This window comes from Saccostrea cucullata, unplaced genomic scaffold, assembly GCF_032062105.1.
Source record: "Saccostrea cucullata isolate Sc308-1 unplaced genomic scaffold, CSIRO_AGI_Scuc_v1 ctg381, whole genome shotgun sequence".
Taxonomy (NCBI): domain Eukaryota; kingdom Metazoa; phylum Mollusca; class Bivalvia; order Ostreida; family Ostreidae; genus Saccostrea; species Saccostrea cuccullata.
Genome location: NW_026925537.1, coordinates 191,015 through 206,492, shown reverse-complemented (window position 1 = coordinate 206,492; position 15,478 = coordinate 191,015). Strand labels below are relative to the sequence as shown.

The 15,478-nt window shown below is 32.1% G+C and overlaps 1 protein-coding gene and 1 long non-coding RNA gene across 4 annotated transcripts in view; one reads left to right on the top strand and one right to left on the bottom strand.

Annotated features, from left to right (window-relative positions):
- Positions 1 to 15,478, top strand: part of LOC134269153 (nuclear hormone receptor HR96-like) — a 92,135-nt gene that overhangs the window by 22,537 nt on the left and 54,120 nt on the right. The window contains exons 2-3 of one of the 3 annotated variants that reach the window (XM_062751373.1): positions 591 to 631; positions 9,514 to 9,555. In XM_062751373.1, the coding sequence (XP_062607357.1) occupies positions 591 to 631; positions 9,514 to 9,555 (83 nt within the window). Of the gene's footprint in view, positions 1 to 590; positions 632 to 3,310; positions 3,424 to 9,513; positions 9,556 to 15,478 lie in introns of those variants that run through there. The other 2 variants (XM_062751375.1, XM_062751378.1) reach the window with 2 other exon arrangements.
- LOC134269145 (uncharacterized) lies at positions 10,645 to 11,553 on the bottom strand. Its single transcript, XR_009992510.1, has 3 exons — positions 11,537 to 11,553; positions 10,870 to 10,973; positions 10,645 to 10,706 (listed from the first exon to the last, which is right to left on the bottom strand). It is a non-coding gene; the product is annotated as an uncharacterized LOC134269145 (long non-coding RNA).

The window sequence follows — 15,478 nt, the reverse complement described above, 5'->3', positions numbered from 1 at the left end:
GCAAAGGGGCTAAACAAATATTTTTTAAAAATAGAAATATAGAAGATATTAGATTTTATGCAGGTACAAATCAAGACCATTAGAAAAAAATTTTTTGATACTATTCTAGGTTTCAATCTTCTGAGTTTTATGCTTGGCAAGTTCCCCAGATGAGCACTTGAGAGTTTGTGTTCAACAAGCCTAGCTCTGGCTACTCTCTGGTCAGACAAGGTCTGACTTCAGCCAATCAACCTGTAGCTCTTAATTAATTGTTTTACATCAGACATAGTTCACATTTCCTCATTCCTACAGGCAGGTGCTTGTACTCAGTTTGTCTTCATTCACTTTGGAGTTATCGATGGTGTGCATAAATGCATTGCTGGTCATTTCCCTTGTTTTATGGAGTTAGATCATTGATGTTTTAAAAACTTTTAAAAGTTGGTTTGTATTTTTATTTCAGTAAACTATATAATATATGATATAACTTTGACATTTCACAAAGAAATCAGGTGAAATTTAGTATAACGAGCCAATAAAAATGCTACATACTTCATTGTTAGTGTAACAAATGTTTTTACCAAACAAAATTAATATCTATTTTTGAATTGTAGATGCAGACCTTGAAGCAGCTGCCCTTGACCTTGATGGAGTTGTGAGTATTTCTAAAATTCAAGACATAATAATCATCAGATACCCATGCATTAATGATCTTGTCTTTTACTGGATCATCACTGGTCAATAAATGTGCAAGGTTTAGCATGGGCTTCCGCCAATGTTTTCTATTAATTAGGAAATGTGAAAATTCTCTCTGATTTTATATATACATGTATTGTCTTCAGAGTAAGAGGAAACTTCAATTGAAAATGATAGATTTTTTAAAACATGAGTATATGGAACACCAGTGGCTATGTGGTAGATTTGTTATTTGATCAACCTACCAATATCTTTCTTTGTAGTTCATGCATTACTCTTCCTGATTTAAGTTAATCAAAACACAGAAAAAAATTCTTTAAGAAAAATTGATCAAAGGAATTGAAACTGGAAAAGAAATGTATTTTTATGGTCTGCAAGCAAGGTAATTTGAAACTGACAGAAGCAAGGAAAGGGGAATGTTTTTAACAGGTTGAATAAGACTTTTCCTTTCTCTTACATATGTACAAACAATCTACCTGTCAGGTAGTCGTGAACAGATACACAGGCTTGGATAGGAACGGACTTGTACCAGAACAAAGCTATTCTCCTGATGCGGGGCATTACAAATAAGAATTACTTTCTGGAGAAATTATTTTCACAAATTTATTTAAACCAAAAGAATATAATCCTGTTACTTTAATTTACATGTATGAATAATGAGGTCTTGTATACAGGGTCCGACACTCGTCAAAATTTGGTCTCGTCATTTGGGCAACCTTGGTATGGTCGCAGGTTGCCCGAATGAATTTCAGGTCGTCCAAATAAAATATCAAATGAAACAAAACTCAATGTACAATTGTTTAAAATTTGTTAAGATAATTAACAGAATTTGTGTTTTTTCAATTTTGTATTAAAAAATGTAAACCCGACATTTTTGGAATATCAAGATGTCTTTCAGTATTTTATCAAACAAAAATATGAGCAGAATGATGATTGAATCAGACATGCAGAATGCTTAAGTTTGTAGTTTAAAACATATAATCCTGTACCCCTTGCTTGTCGTAAAAGGCGACTAAATGGGGCGGTCCTGCGGAATTTACGGCAGGTGTGGCATGATCCCTCCCTGCTCAAAGGCCGTAAGTGCCGAGCATAGGCCTAAATTTGCAGCCCTTCACCGGCAATATATATCAGTGAAATATTCAGAGGGACAACAGAAACCCTGCATAAATGGGTTCAAATAACCTGGACTGAAGTAACGAGGTGTGATATTACAGTGGACACCCAACATGGCTGTCTAGCAGCAGAAAACGATCATCAGATGATCAGAAAGTTGTAGGGGGAAATGCAAGATGTTACAATGATGATAATTACTCTTTATATTTAAGGTGATTGTTGACTAAGTTGACATATTTTATATCTCAAATAAAACTTTAATCAAGACTTTTGGTAAAAATTGCATCAGCTGATTGATCAAACACAGATTTAGCAGGAAGGAAAATCTATGCGGCGGCAATTTGAACATGTTGAAAGAGTTGGTTTTTTTACAGGAAAATATTTTTGCAAAGCCTTATGAAGTTTATTTTAAAATATTAAAGATCATTATTAAATATTCCCAACTTGTCCCAGGTCGTCATTTGGGCGAGCCAAACTAAAAATCAGGTCGTCCAAAATCATTTCTGGATGGAAATGACGAGGTGACGAGCGCGAATGTCGAACCCTGTACAGTATATATCCACAAAGAACTTGAGACTTATCTTGTAAATTAGTGTCAAGACTTTCATGTTCTGTAATATTGTTACATTATTTCAAGTTCATTGATTGCTATATTGATGAAGTAGAATAATTTATAATTTTTAAAAAAAAAATAATTATGCTCATAAAGAAATATTATTTTTATCTGTACTCTCTCTCTCTCTCTCTCTCTCTCTTTCTCATAAATGAAAAACAGACCTGAATTAAGGGGCATAACTCTGAGCTGAGGATTAAAACCTAGGCTAAAAGTTGTGTTGCTATAATCTTTGTTTATTTAAATCATGTGTTGTCAAGTTTGAAATATTTTGAAAAATTATATTACTGTACTTTAAATGAGTTAATATTCTGTTATTGTTCAACCAAATCAGTTAATGATTAGCTATGTGACATTTCAGGGTATGTATTTCATTGGCAATTAATGACGCATACACGGCAGATATACTTTAATCAATTTATTATTTGACAGTCAGTGATCTTGAAATCTCGGGCATCACCAAAACTTTAATAGAATCCAACTATTTTTCTCAAACTACATATTTAAGAGAAAAAAAGAATGAATGAAATTAAAATTAATGCATTAAAAAAAAATATATATAACAAATTGATTAATTAGATATTTATAAATAAAACTCCTGCATCAACAGTTTATTTTTTAAGGAGGAACTATAAAACTTGTGTTAGAGTATATTTTTAAAGCATAATATCTTCATCCTCTTAGCTAGTTAAAGTTGTTACATTTTCCTCCTTGCATGATGCATATAAATGCTGTTATTGATTTATGAAAAAGAGAAGATTAGAATTAATACACTTTCCCATAACACAAGTATAATTAAATCCTAGATTCCTAGTGAAGGAAATGGAAAAAAGAATGTTATATCGTCAGCAGCAACAGAAAATGTGCCTGCCAGATACATGGTGGCCTAGATACTGAGGTAAAAGGTCATGACTGTAAAGTTGACCTATATTGTGAGCCATTTCCTCTTTCTGTTTACATGTGTACAGTGTTAGACAATATGGTGGTGTCTGATATGTACTTCTCTGTGATATCTTAGCCCACAGGTAGGTGACTGTAGATAGAAATCTAGTAATTACTGGAGATAGAATCTGTAAATTTTCATTTACTAGTTATATTCCAGGCTGTGATCTATTTTGAAATAGGCAGTGTAACGATATGAATACTCTGACTGATTTATGAAGTAGAGAGAAGGCCTGTACAGAAACATGAATGACTTCATCATTTTCTAGTTAAATGTAAAATTTTTTTATGAAGCTGGTCATTTACAAAGGATATAGGAGACCTATCAGTGTGGTCTTGATGAGAAATAAGTAGGAAGTGCATTTTTCTTTTATTATATTTGTTTATAGTCTATATATTGATATACTGGAATTCAATTTGGTATGTGTAAGAAGGAAATGAAGAATTTGTATGATCACAAAGTATGGAAAATGTAGGGTTCTGTATCTAAGTGAATTAATTGTTGAATAGGCCTATATTGAGTGTGTTTTTCATTTCTCTAGGGCTATAACTGCAGCATTTATACAATTATTGACTTATAGCTAGAATTTCACTGCAGCACCTGTGCTGACTGTAGACTGCAGTTTTTGTGGATCATGCAAAAAAATCTGTATTTTGGTAAAGCCAATTGGCGATATCCTGTGAGTATATATAATTTTAGTCACAGTATATCAAAGTATATAAGTGCGAATTTCTCATATTGACATTGTAATTTTTTGTCCCCCGCTTTCGCGAAAGCGAGGGGACATTAAATCTCGTTCGTCTGTCTGTCTGTCCGTCTGTCCGTCATACAAAAACTTTAACCTTGCCCATAACTTTTGATTTAGTGGAGCTATGACTTTCATATTTCACATGTGTATTCCTTGTGACAAGACCTTTCTTTGGGTACCACCAAATTTGACCTTTTGACCTTGACCTTGGAGTTTGACCCACTTTTACACAAAAATTCCAAACTTTTACTTTGGCCATAACTTTTGAATAGTAGGTACTAGGACTTTCATATTTCACATATGTATTGTTTGTGGCAAAACCTTTCATTGGATAACAACAACCTTGACCTTTTGACCTTGATTTTGGAGATTTACGTACTTATGAAAAAACTTTAACCTTGACCATAACTTTTGAACGGTGAGGACGAAGGCTTTCGTACTTCACATATGTAATCCTTGTGAGAAGACCTTTCATTGGATACCAATAACTTTTGCCCTTTGACCTTGACCTTGGAGTTTTAATTACATTTTAAAAACTTTAACCTTGGTTACAACTTTTAAACAGTAAATACTAGGACTTTATATTTCACATATGTATTCCTTGTGGCAAGACATTTCATTGGATACCAACAGCCTTGACCTTTTGACCTTGACCTTGGAGATTTATGTACTTATGAAAAAACTTTAACCTTGACCATAACTTTTGAACGGTGAGGACTAGGGCTTTTGTACTTCACATATGTGATCCTTTTGAGAAGACCTTTCATTGGATACCAATAACTTTTACCCTTTGACCTTGACCTTGGAGTTTTAACTACTTTTTAAAAATACTTTAACTTTGGTCACAACTTTTGAACGGTAGATACTAGGACTTTTATATTTTACATATGTATTCTTTGTGGCAAGTCCTTTCATTGGATATCAACAACTTTGACCTTTTGACCTTGACCTTAAAGATTTATGTACTTATGAAAAAACTTTAACCTTGACCATAAATTTTGAACAGTAAGGGCTAGGGCTTTCATACTTCACATATGTAATCCTTGTGAGAAAACTTTTCATTGGATATCAACAACTTTGACCCTTTGATCTTCACCTTGAAGTTGACCTACTTTTGATAAACTTTTTACTTTGGCCATAACTTTTTAACGGTCAGGATTAGGTTTTCATCCTTCAAAAAAATCAACTTCAGTGTTATTTCTCCAATAATTGCCCACGTGTAATGCTAGAACCAGCACAAAAAATATTTTTTTTGCAGTCAGTTTACATGCACTTAAAAACTAGATGGATTAAAAATATTTTTATGGTGTTATTCGATGAATAAAAATCTGCATAAGAAGGGCTGGTTATCAGGAACCATCTATGCAAAGTAGAAACGCGACAAGGATAAGAGGAGTTTATGTTAATTATATTCTGATTTAATAAAGAATGTCAAGTGTTAAATAACTGCTGAATCCAGTTCCCATGATAACCTTAAATGACCTTAGATAAAAATATTTCAACCATTAGGTTTATTTAATAATAAAGTCTCACACTGAGAATGAGTTTTGAAAATAAGATAAATAAGTAAAACTTGATAAAAAATGTTGCAATTCTTGTTGCAAATCTTTTTTAAGTATAGACCAGTAGAGTTACAGTCTCTACAGAGACTTTTGATTAAAGGTTAGACATCAGTATGAACTGCAATCTAGATTTATTCTTTATGAAGTTTATTTACTTTTTATGCATTTTATTTGTAATTTAGGGAGTTAAGGAGTATAAATCACATTAAATTGTCAAAAGAAAAAAATTGTGAGTGGGTGGTGAGATTCCCTGACAAGGCTGATGGATAGAGGAGGCATCTTTATGGAAATAGGATGTAATATCTGTATCAGATGCACAATTTGTTTGGCATTGCAGGACTAAAGCATTAAAAAATATGATCCTGATGATTGGGACCAGAATGGTCTGCCATAAAGCTATCTTTTCCCTTGTACAATTCCAACTTAATATAGATTTCTGTCCTTACAAAAGTCGGTGAAATCTTAATATTGTGCAAATCTGTGTTGTCTTTTATTTGGACTAGAATTAATTTATTAGATCAAGGTCGGAGAAGTATAATTTGTTTAGTTATTTTCAAATTAGATCGTGCTGTAATACCTAAATGTCCAGAATTGAATGAATTCCAATATCTGGATAAGATGAACATATTTGGTAAAAAAAAAAAAAAAAGATCTTTAAATGTCAGCATCAAAAATGTAAGATTTATGTAATATGTATACCATGACTTGACCTAAATCCAGAAAAGGATACCATTGGAAAAACAATTTTAAAAAGATTAAATTTTCTAATAATATAACAGTATATGAATCAACAATTTTCAAAATAAAGTTGACATTAAACCCACATATTAAATTATTATTGTTATACTCCCTGCAAACAAACTTTGGGGGTGGGGATGGGGGGTTGATTGTATGTTATTTAATCCCTCTTGAGAATTTTTCAATCCTATGGAGACACCACCATTTGCCGGTGAAGAGCTACAAATTTTGTTGTATACTCCGCACTCAGGGCCATTGAGTAGTGAGGGATCTTTTTCGTGCCAGCACCTACTGCGACACGGGACCTTGATATATACGGTAACATTTGAAGGACCGGTCTGCACATCCCACAGTGGGAACCCTTAATGAAGGATCAACTCCTTACTTTGCTACTCTAGAGCAGACATTCTAACCACTGCACCACGTGGGGGATGGGGTGATATGAGAATCATGTAATCCAAGTGTCTCTCGGTCCATGTAACCTTGCTTGTCTGAACTAGAACTTTGTAATATAGAATCAATGGAAGCTTGTACTTGGTACAGAGATTCTTTAAAACCAGAGGGTGTTCTTAACCTTGATCAAAGGTCATTCTAACAAGGTCACTGGAAGAAATAAAGTATACAAAACTTGTCCTGACCAAACCATTACAAAGGAGAAACTTGGAAGCTCACACTTTGTACAGAAACTGTTTATGCTGAAAAAAAAAGTTTATCAACATTGGTAAGTAAATCAATGTTCCATTGACAAAATTTGAATGAGCACTTTAAAAAAGATACAGAAGGGGGTATTCATAATTTGGTGAGCTCTTTCATTATTATATTCTTAAGATAGTTATTTTATATAATCGAGTTAAGAATTGGATATGTATACTGATATTTTTCAGAAAAATATTGCAATTAAGGAAAAAAATATTATTTTGAATATGCCACTAATGTGAGTATTGTGATAAACTTAACCATATTTAAATTTTGAATCCCCATTCCTGATTGACACAGAGTGTTGAATTATTTTTGTATCCCCTAGGGAATATTTCAGAATCTTTCATTTAGTAGACATTTGTCATACCAAGTTGAACTTTTTTTGTTTATGTTTTAAGCCAACCTTTATAAATAGGTTTTAAAAGTGCAATGGCTTCTCAGTGCTGTGTTTCATGTCATGGTCATCCAATCTTGAATCTTTTCTTATAGATTCCTGTTATAGTAAACCTTTGGCTTTTATTTCTGTCACTAAAAAAAAGATTGGATATGTCTGCAACCACAAACATGACGCTACTCTTAATTATGGACAACAATGAATAATGTTTGCATTCACTCCAGTTAGTTGTGAAATGTTATAATGTCACCCTGCTTTGCACAGTGGTTAGAATGTTTGCTCCAGAATCAGCGAGTAAGGAGTTGATCATTACGTCATGGGTTTGAATCGCAGTATAGGACGTGGAGTCCAGTATTAATTCAATGAGACCATATAAACCAAGGTCCCATGTTGCAAACAATCAAATTAATGAACAAAGAAGTTCTAAACCTCAACATCTTCTGTCTTGGTAAACAATTTTACTGACTACAACATGTATATACTTTAAAATGCTTCAGTCCTTTCCAACTCAAGACAGACAGACAGACAGACAGACGGTTTGTCTCCTTGCATAAGATGAGATATGTGTAATACTAAATCTACTAATATTATGCATTCAAGTGCTTATGAAACTAATTGCAGTTTATGATTTTGATTCAAGACTGTTTTAATTAAAACACACCAAGAAAGCTCTGATTAAATACTCTTCAATTTTCCCTGAATTATTTATTATAACATTCAAGAAGACATGTTGAAAACCAAGTTCTAAATCATATATGGTAAATAAGTGAAGTTTGAAGGTTTCCTTGTACTTTTAACTAGGAGGTTTTGTTGGCTAAACCAATTAACTTGGTTAATCATTTGTTTACATATATTTGGTTCACTAATTCACCTATAAAAAGAAACTGTTCATTGGTTAAATATATTAAGTTAAATTCTCAAATTTTGACTTTTCTCTTTTCTGTTAGGAATATATTTCCACGAAAAAGGATGCAGTCATCACATGCATTAGTTGTAGATTTAATAAATCATTTTCAAAATATACATATGCAGCTAAATACAGCTATAAGGGGGAAAAAAGTTACGAAAAACGGAAGAATTTTTTTCTAAAGAAAACAAATTCAAATCAAATCTTGTTTCATGCTGATCATTCCAGGTTATATGGGATAATTAAGTGGATATGAATTATAATTGATCAAAAGTGTCTTTTTGTGTCATTTTTTATACATGAAAAAAATGATACATTTTATTTAATTATAGACAATTGATAAACCTGCCTTATAATACATACATCCAATCTTTTAACTCTTAAGCATTAAAATCTGTAAGTTTAAAACTAATTATTGATCTCTTGAAAACAGGTTATTTATTGGGAATTAAAGCCAATTAACTTCATTTAAGGCATTTATGTACAAATTATATTCTTTAAGAATTCAAAGAATTCCTCTTCTTGTTCAATTTAAGAAAGAGTTTTCCTATTTTTCCATATGAATTAGTGAAAGATTATAACTTATTATTTAGAAAATATCATTGTATGATTCAACTGTGAAACAGACGAATGAAAGGGTTGTCTGTCGAAAATACCCTCAAAAGATTTTCACCACACAAAAAAGTGCCAACCCAGGACTCTATTGTTTGAAAATAACGAGAAGGCACAAATAACAAACGTTTTGGTGTCTCGGATGACACGTAGGATTTTGTTTGACTGGGGGTGTTTGGGGTTTACGGATCCTTGACAGGACAACTTTCTATACCCTGATCATTTATTGCTTTTATTTCTGCACTTATCACATAGCAGGACTGAGGAGTTATATCTGAAATACTTCACAGTCGTGAGGAAAACTTTTTTTATTCTGCGCTGCAAAAAGTTGAATATCTAAAGATAGGGTTACTACAGGAAAAATGTGTTTCATATTATAAAAAAGGAGAAATCTAGATACCTTACACCTTAGAATCCTGAGTGCAAAGAAGCACACATTCAGCATTTTGATTTTTTTATGAATGGATGCCTGTCTGATATTTTTTATGTGAACATTGAAATTTGAATTTCAGTTTCTAAGGGGCTATCTGGATTATGCCTCATCCTGCAATGAGGTAAGTTTTATAGGCAGGAAATATCATTGTGGGGTTAAGGATATATGTTACAGAGGACCACGTGCATGTTATATAACCCCTTCCCTGCTTCCTACCCGTCCTCCTGTTTCTGGACTTCGGATGGTACCAGGTGCTTTCAATTCGGGTTGTAGGTCTTAATTAGCATAAACTTTTAAATTTTTATTTTTTCACTTTTTGAAAATCTATAAAGACTTTACAATATGCAATTAATGTGATATAGATCCAATGATTATATCATTTCATGCCACTTTTGAAGAGGAATCAAATTTGATTTTATTCTTTCCCTGTTTGTATATGACATAATTATCGAAATTCCTGATAATATTTAAGATATAGTTCAGCAATATAATAACATGTGCTTTAATTTCCTGGCACACTTTGACCAATATTTAGTCTAATTGAGGATACAAGGACATTGCAAGCAGCTCAAAGGTCAGATATATGTATTCAGTCAATTGAGGTCCAAACATTTTAAAAAATTATTTTAAAAATGCAATGAAACATTTACAGATCATAACTAAAGATACTTTGTTAAATTATGCAATAATTAAAAGGTAGAAGTTTTTTTTTAAGTATGCATGAAAGGCTAAGTGGTTGAATTATGTCCATTGAACTTTGTCTTTTATTTCAGACTTTGTGCAATATAAAGACATGTCCTTATTGTATTTTACTTTAAATTATAAAATAAGGTTTTAACCGGTAAGCATTCTCTTAATTATTTGCAATGAAGAAAAACAATTCTAACAGGGTAGTCTGTCCTTTTGGCTGTTTAAAGTTAATTCTACGTTTAACGTCACACCTAAAGTTCAAAACCTATGAGGGAGGGAGGAAAAAAATAAACAAACAAAATTTTCAAACAGTTGTGAATTTATTCAAATTAACCTATTCAGTACATTAAAAACATTACAATTAAGTAATAAGAGCATTTAATTGATATGACACCTAAGATTAATTTCCCTAGCAGAGTTTTTCCTTAGTATGTAATCAGTTTGAGTCCTATTGTTAGCAAACAATGTAGTCTAAGACTGAATGTGCAGGAAAGTTTTTAACTAGGCCTCAGTTGTAATTGCCACATGTCTATGGTACCCTGGAGGCAAATGCTTCTTCTTGTGGTAAAAGTTGATCAGTATCTACAATCAAAATTATTGATGACAATATTTAAAAGTGTTCATGTTGAAATATCCTCAAATTGAATTATGTCCTATTTTTTCTTAGTATTAGATCTACTAGCATTAAGTTTTGAAAGTGTGAATACTAATATTTGGACCATACTGATAAGATTATCTTTAATACCTTGAATTCCACACAAAAGACAGGATTCTTCACATCTTGGAATACCCCAACCACTTTCCTTACTCTCCTTCACTTGAAAGGCCCTATCTTCGGTAAGCTTCTCCCTGCTCAAATGGTTATGACAAGTATATTATCTTTCCCAAAAATTGTAGCTTTTTGTAGGTACATAAATTATGAAGAAATCAATTATTTTACTCATTACTGTTCCTTTCGATTTTTACAGAAATATTTTTAATATGAAACATATAAGTAAGATTTAAATGATGCTTTTCACTGTATATAAATCACACAGTTTCCACTCAGTAAAAAAGTTTTTCGATTCTCTCCAAAATACAATGAATAAAAAAACCGTCGATAATAATTAAAATGACACAGGAAGTCATTATTGAAGCTCACTCCTCCATGGCATCTGATCCCACCTATGATGTTTTGAAAGTTCTGTTTGCTCTGGTCCTATTTTGTACTGTTTTATGGAATTTGAGATTGGATAAGTTCGTTATCTCCATATCTTTCATAAAAATTATAAAAATTCAGCCAATAGAATCACGAACTGAGAGTCTGTCACTGTCAGTCTGTACATATGATTCGAAGACTGACAAAAAAAAATCAACATACAAGACTTTGTCATTAATATAATCATAAAATAATCTTTTTTTTCTTAACTTACATTTATGGTCCCAAACTTTTAAATTAATTTAACTGTCCATTTTCTGTCACTACGGGATTTCCCAAACCGGAACGGACATAAAAAATTTCTCATAAACCTACGCGCGCGGGTGACGTTAAACGTAGTTTTAATTTTAAACAGCCTTTAGAATTTTCTGTATTCTAATGCAGTAAATTACAGCATATTCAAGGTGATGTAATTAATGTATTTATCCAAAGTTAGTAAAAAAAAAATGCATAATTGCACGGAGATTTTTACATCAACTATGTGGCTTCCTTGCACAAAACAAAAACAGCTAGGATGTGGTAATGTTTTGTAGATCGCTGGAAATAGCTAGGTCACAGGTATTCACTATACAATTTTGTTTCATATATCATTTTAACCTTTTTAAAATCATTCTTAATGCTGTTAGGATTTTATGGTATACCATGAATACTTGGATTTTAAATTAATTTTACTGTCCTTTGATTTCCCTAAAAAATGAAAATCCTGAATACACCCCCGACAAACTCTATGCTTCTTACACTCTGATTTGGCAATCCTTGTAAATTTATTTTAATTTGATACAAAATGTATTATTAAGGAGTCTTCTTCCATATAAATTTTTAAAATAAATTTTTAATGTTCTTCCTTACACAGTTAAGGTAGTTCTTTCTTACACAATTAAGGTATCTTTGTTTTGCATTTTCCTATTAAGAGATTTAAATTATACAATTCTGTATGTGACATCTTACAAAGTTTCATTAATCACCATGTTTTTTAAAGACTTGTCTTTCCATGAATTTACTTCCAGTAATTATGAACAAAGGAAAACAATTGGCACCAGCGTGTGCACTTTGCACCGTTTACTTTAAATGAAACTTGAAACCTTTATTTAAAGGACACATAAACTTTAAAATTGGGGCCTACAAAGACAATTGTTTGGTGTGAATATTGTACATATTGAAATATGTGTGAGATATATACAATTCTGATTTTTTTTTAAATTCTGAATTAAAAGGCAAAGTTTATTAACCCTCACATTATAAGCATGGAAATATTAAAATATTCAAATTGGGAGCAGAGATAAATATTCAGCTTGGGATCAGAGCAAAAATGGTCCCTGGAGGAGTAAGCATCTCCTGTAAAATGATCACATCAGTCGTGTGCTCCTTGTCATGACTGGGCAAATGGAAAATCTGTAGATTTTTGTTACATGTATATGCTTATTGTTAAGCATGAAGACTTTCTAATATGAACTCCCCTATTCTGTTGAGCAAAAAAAAAATATTACCTGCATATGGGGCTGATATGTTTCTAAGTTGATTCAATAGCAAAGAGCAGGTTCTTCACAAAAAAAAAAACAATCTTCAAAATGAGACAAACTACTTGCAAATAAGTTTATTTTTTAAAGGGTAAAAGCTTGTTTAAAGCCAATATTTTTCAGATTCTATGGTCAATTATTACTAATATTTTACTAAATTGACAACTCACAGATTTGTTTATTTTTCTAACCTTGATAAAAGGCAAACAATGGGTGTGACAAGTTGACAGGGGAAGCTTATCTCTCCATTACACCTGATCCTGACCCACCTCTGATGTTTTCATGAGTTTGTGTGTTTGCTCTTTTCATAAATTTATTGGGTTTTGAGCAAGATAAAAGCATTGAGAGTTTATCTCATCTATACATATCAAACATTGATTTAGTAATTTACATATATCTGGCTGTAATCACTCAAAATATGTACTGTTACTTTGAAAGAATTTCAATCACAGGTTTCCTAAATGTAATGCATTATTTAGTGTAGTATGCAACAGGTTGAATGTTCCATTAATTAAAAAAAGGTGACAGTATTGCTAGAAGACAACGTAACACTGAGGAATGAATGGTTTGTCAATAACTGCGTTAATTTATGTCAAGATTTAAGAAATACATGTACCCCAATAATCAGAATGACATGCAAATTAATTTACAAAAGATATTCAAATGAGAATTGAAAAATGGAAGCTCAGAGATGTTGCATTTTAGGTGAAACTAGACTACACAGGCACGTAGCATCGTTTTTGAAAGTGGGGGGGCCAACCTGAGAAATTTTTTTTTTACTTACCTGAAAAACTTGACAAGCAAAAAAAAAAAAAAACGAAAAATTAAAAGTTCCCCAAAGTCGAAAATCCTATTTCATGGGGGGGGGGGGGGGGGGGGGGGGGGGGGGGGGGTAGTGGCCAAGATTTTTCAAGACAGACTATCTTTCAATTCAAACTTTTTGGGGTAAATTTTCTTTATAACACTACACTGTGCTGAAATGTGGGGGGGCCAACCTTCCTTTCAGTAAACATTTTCTATAGTAAAGGTAATGTCGGGATGCAATTGTGCCTTTGTCCCAATCTTTTATATGCCTGCTACAAGTTGATGTAATTGCATGATTACTCTGTGAATTTTTTATTAATGTAGATTCCTTATTTTTTGCGAGTACTTATTATTGCGAATGGGCTCTTCAACGGCAAATCGCAGGAATAACAATTCATGAATAGACGGTTGATCAAGAGATTTTACATGAATTTCAGCACCATAAATATAAAAGCGAGTAATTTTATTTTGCGTGTGATGCTTCTCACAAAATTATGCGATAATTAATTCCATGCATATATTTAGGAATTTACAGTATGAGGAATTTACGCAATTGTGCCTTTGTCACAATCTTTTATATGCTTATTCATTAACCCTTATCGTGCTAATCAAGATCATTTGCCGCGATCAACAATGTTTACGTTTCAGTGCTGGTCGCGGCATAAGTCGTTTTTGAATATCGGAAATTCCAATTCCTATTTTAAGAATAAAAAACCCTTGTACAAACTATTTTTGTGTTGGTATTTCGTCATATCCGTTTTATAATCCGAATCACTGTTTATAAGCCCTTATTTCATTGGTTGAAAGTACAAAAGCTCATCAAAAAGACGCAGGTTGTATTCCTTGTTTACTTCAGTTACAAAAATGGCGGAATGTATCGACACTGACGATTTATTCCTAAACAACGCCGAATAACTGCATTTATTTTAAATTATCTTGGTAATTTAGAAAAGAAATTGCTTTTGAGTGCTTTGAGTATGTTCATTTTATTAATATCAACGAATTTATACCGGAGATGTAGATATATTAGTTGGATAAAGTTGGTGTTATGCAGACGACGATATACACGAGAACTGGAGACGTTGTGGACACGTCTCAGAATAAAACATGGAATTTGAGTTCTTTGTTCTTGTTTAAGTATTTTTTTTTACAATTATTCACACCATTGAAATAAATAAACATAAATAACTGAATATTTTCTCTAGTTTCTTAGTTAATGAGGTTTACCTGACGTACCTGTCTTACCTGAGCGTACCTGTATCACAGTAGATATACGTATAGGAAAAGGTGATGAAATATCATCGCATCAAAACTGTTTTCGATTGAAAGAAATCATATTTGTTTTAAAAGAATGAAATTTTAGTGTAGTTTTGTGTAGAATGCACATGCATTACATTTCTTACCTGTAACTTACACAGGTGAGTTTTTAGAATGAATCTGATAATGGAGTGACATTTGTGCTGATTCAAACTATAAAAATTATACGTATAAGAATTATGGATGTATCTTAAAAAATAAAAATTCTACTGTAATTTAAAGACACTAATATTTAAAAAATGATTTTATTGTTTTATGCAGCACCCTGTTATAATATTATACAAATATTATAAAGCATGATAAGGGTATCAGAAAAACATGGCCTTATTGTGTGTAAGATACATATATTAAATAGAGCAGAGTTAATTCAGATTTTGATCTGTTCTAGAACACAAAAATTCAGACATGTTACTAAGACTGTAGAAATGGGGAAATAGACATCCGGGATTAGAAACCAGGTTAGGGCCATTGTCCCAAAAATCTAGTTGGTTCTTTAAATTTTTAGTTGGGTTCCAGAG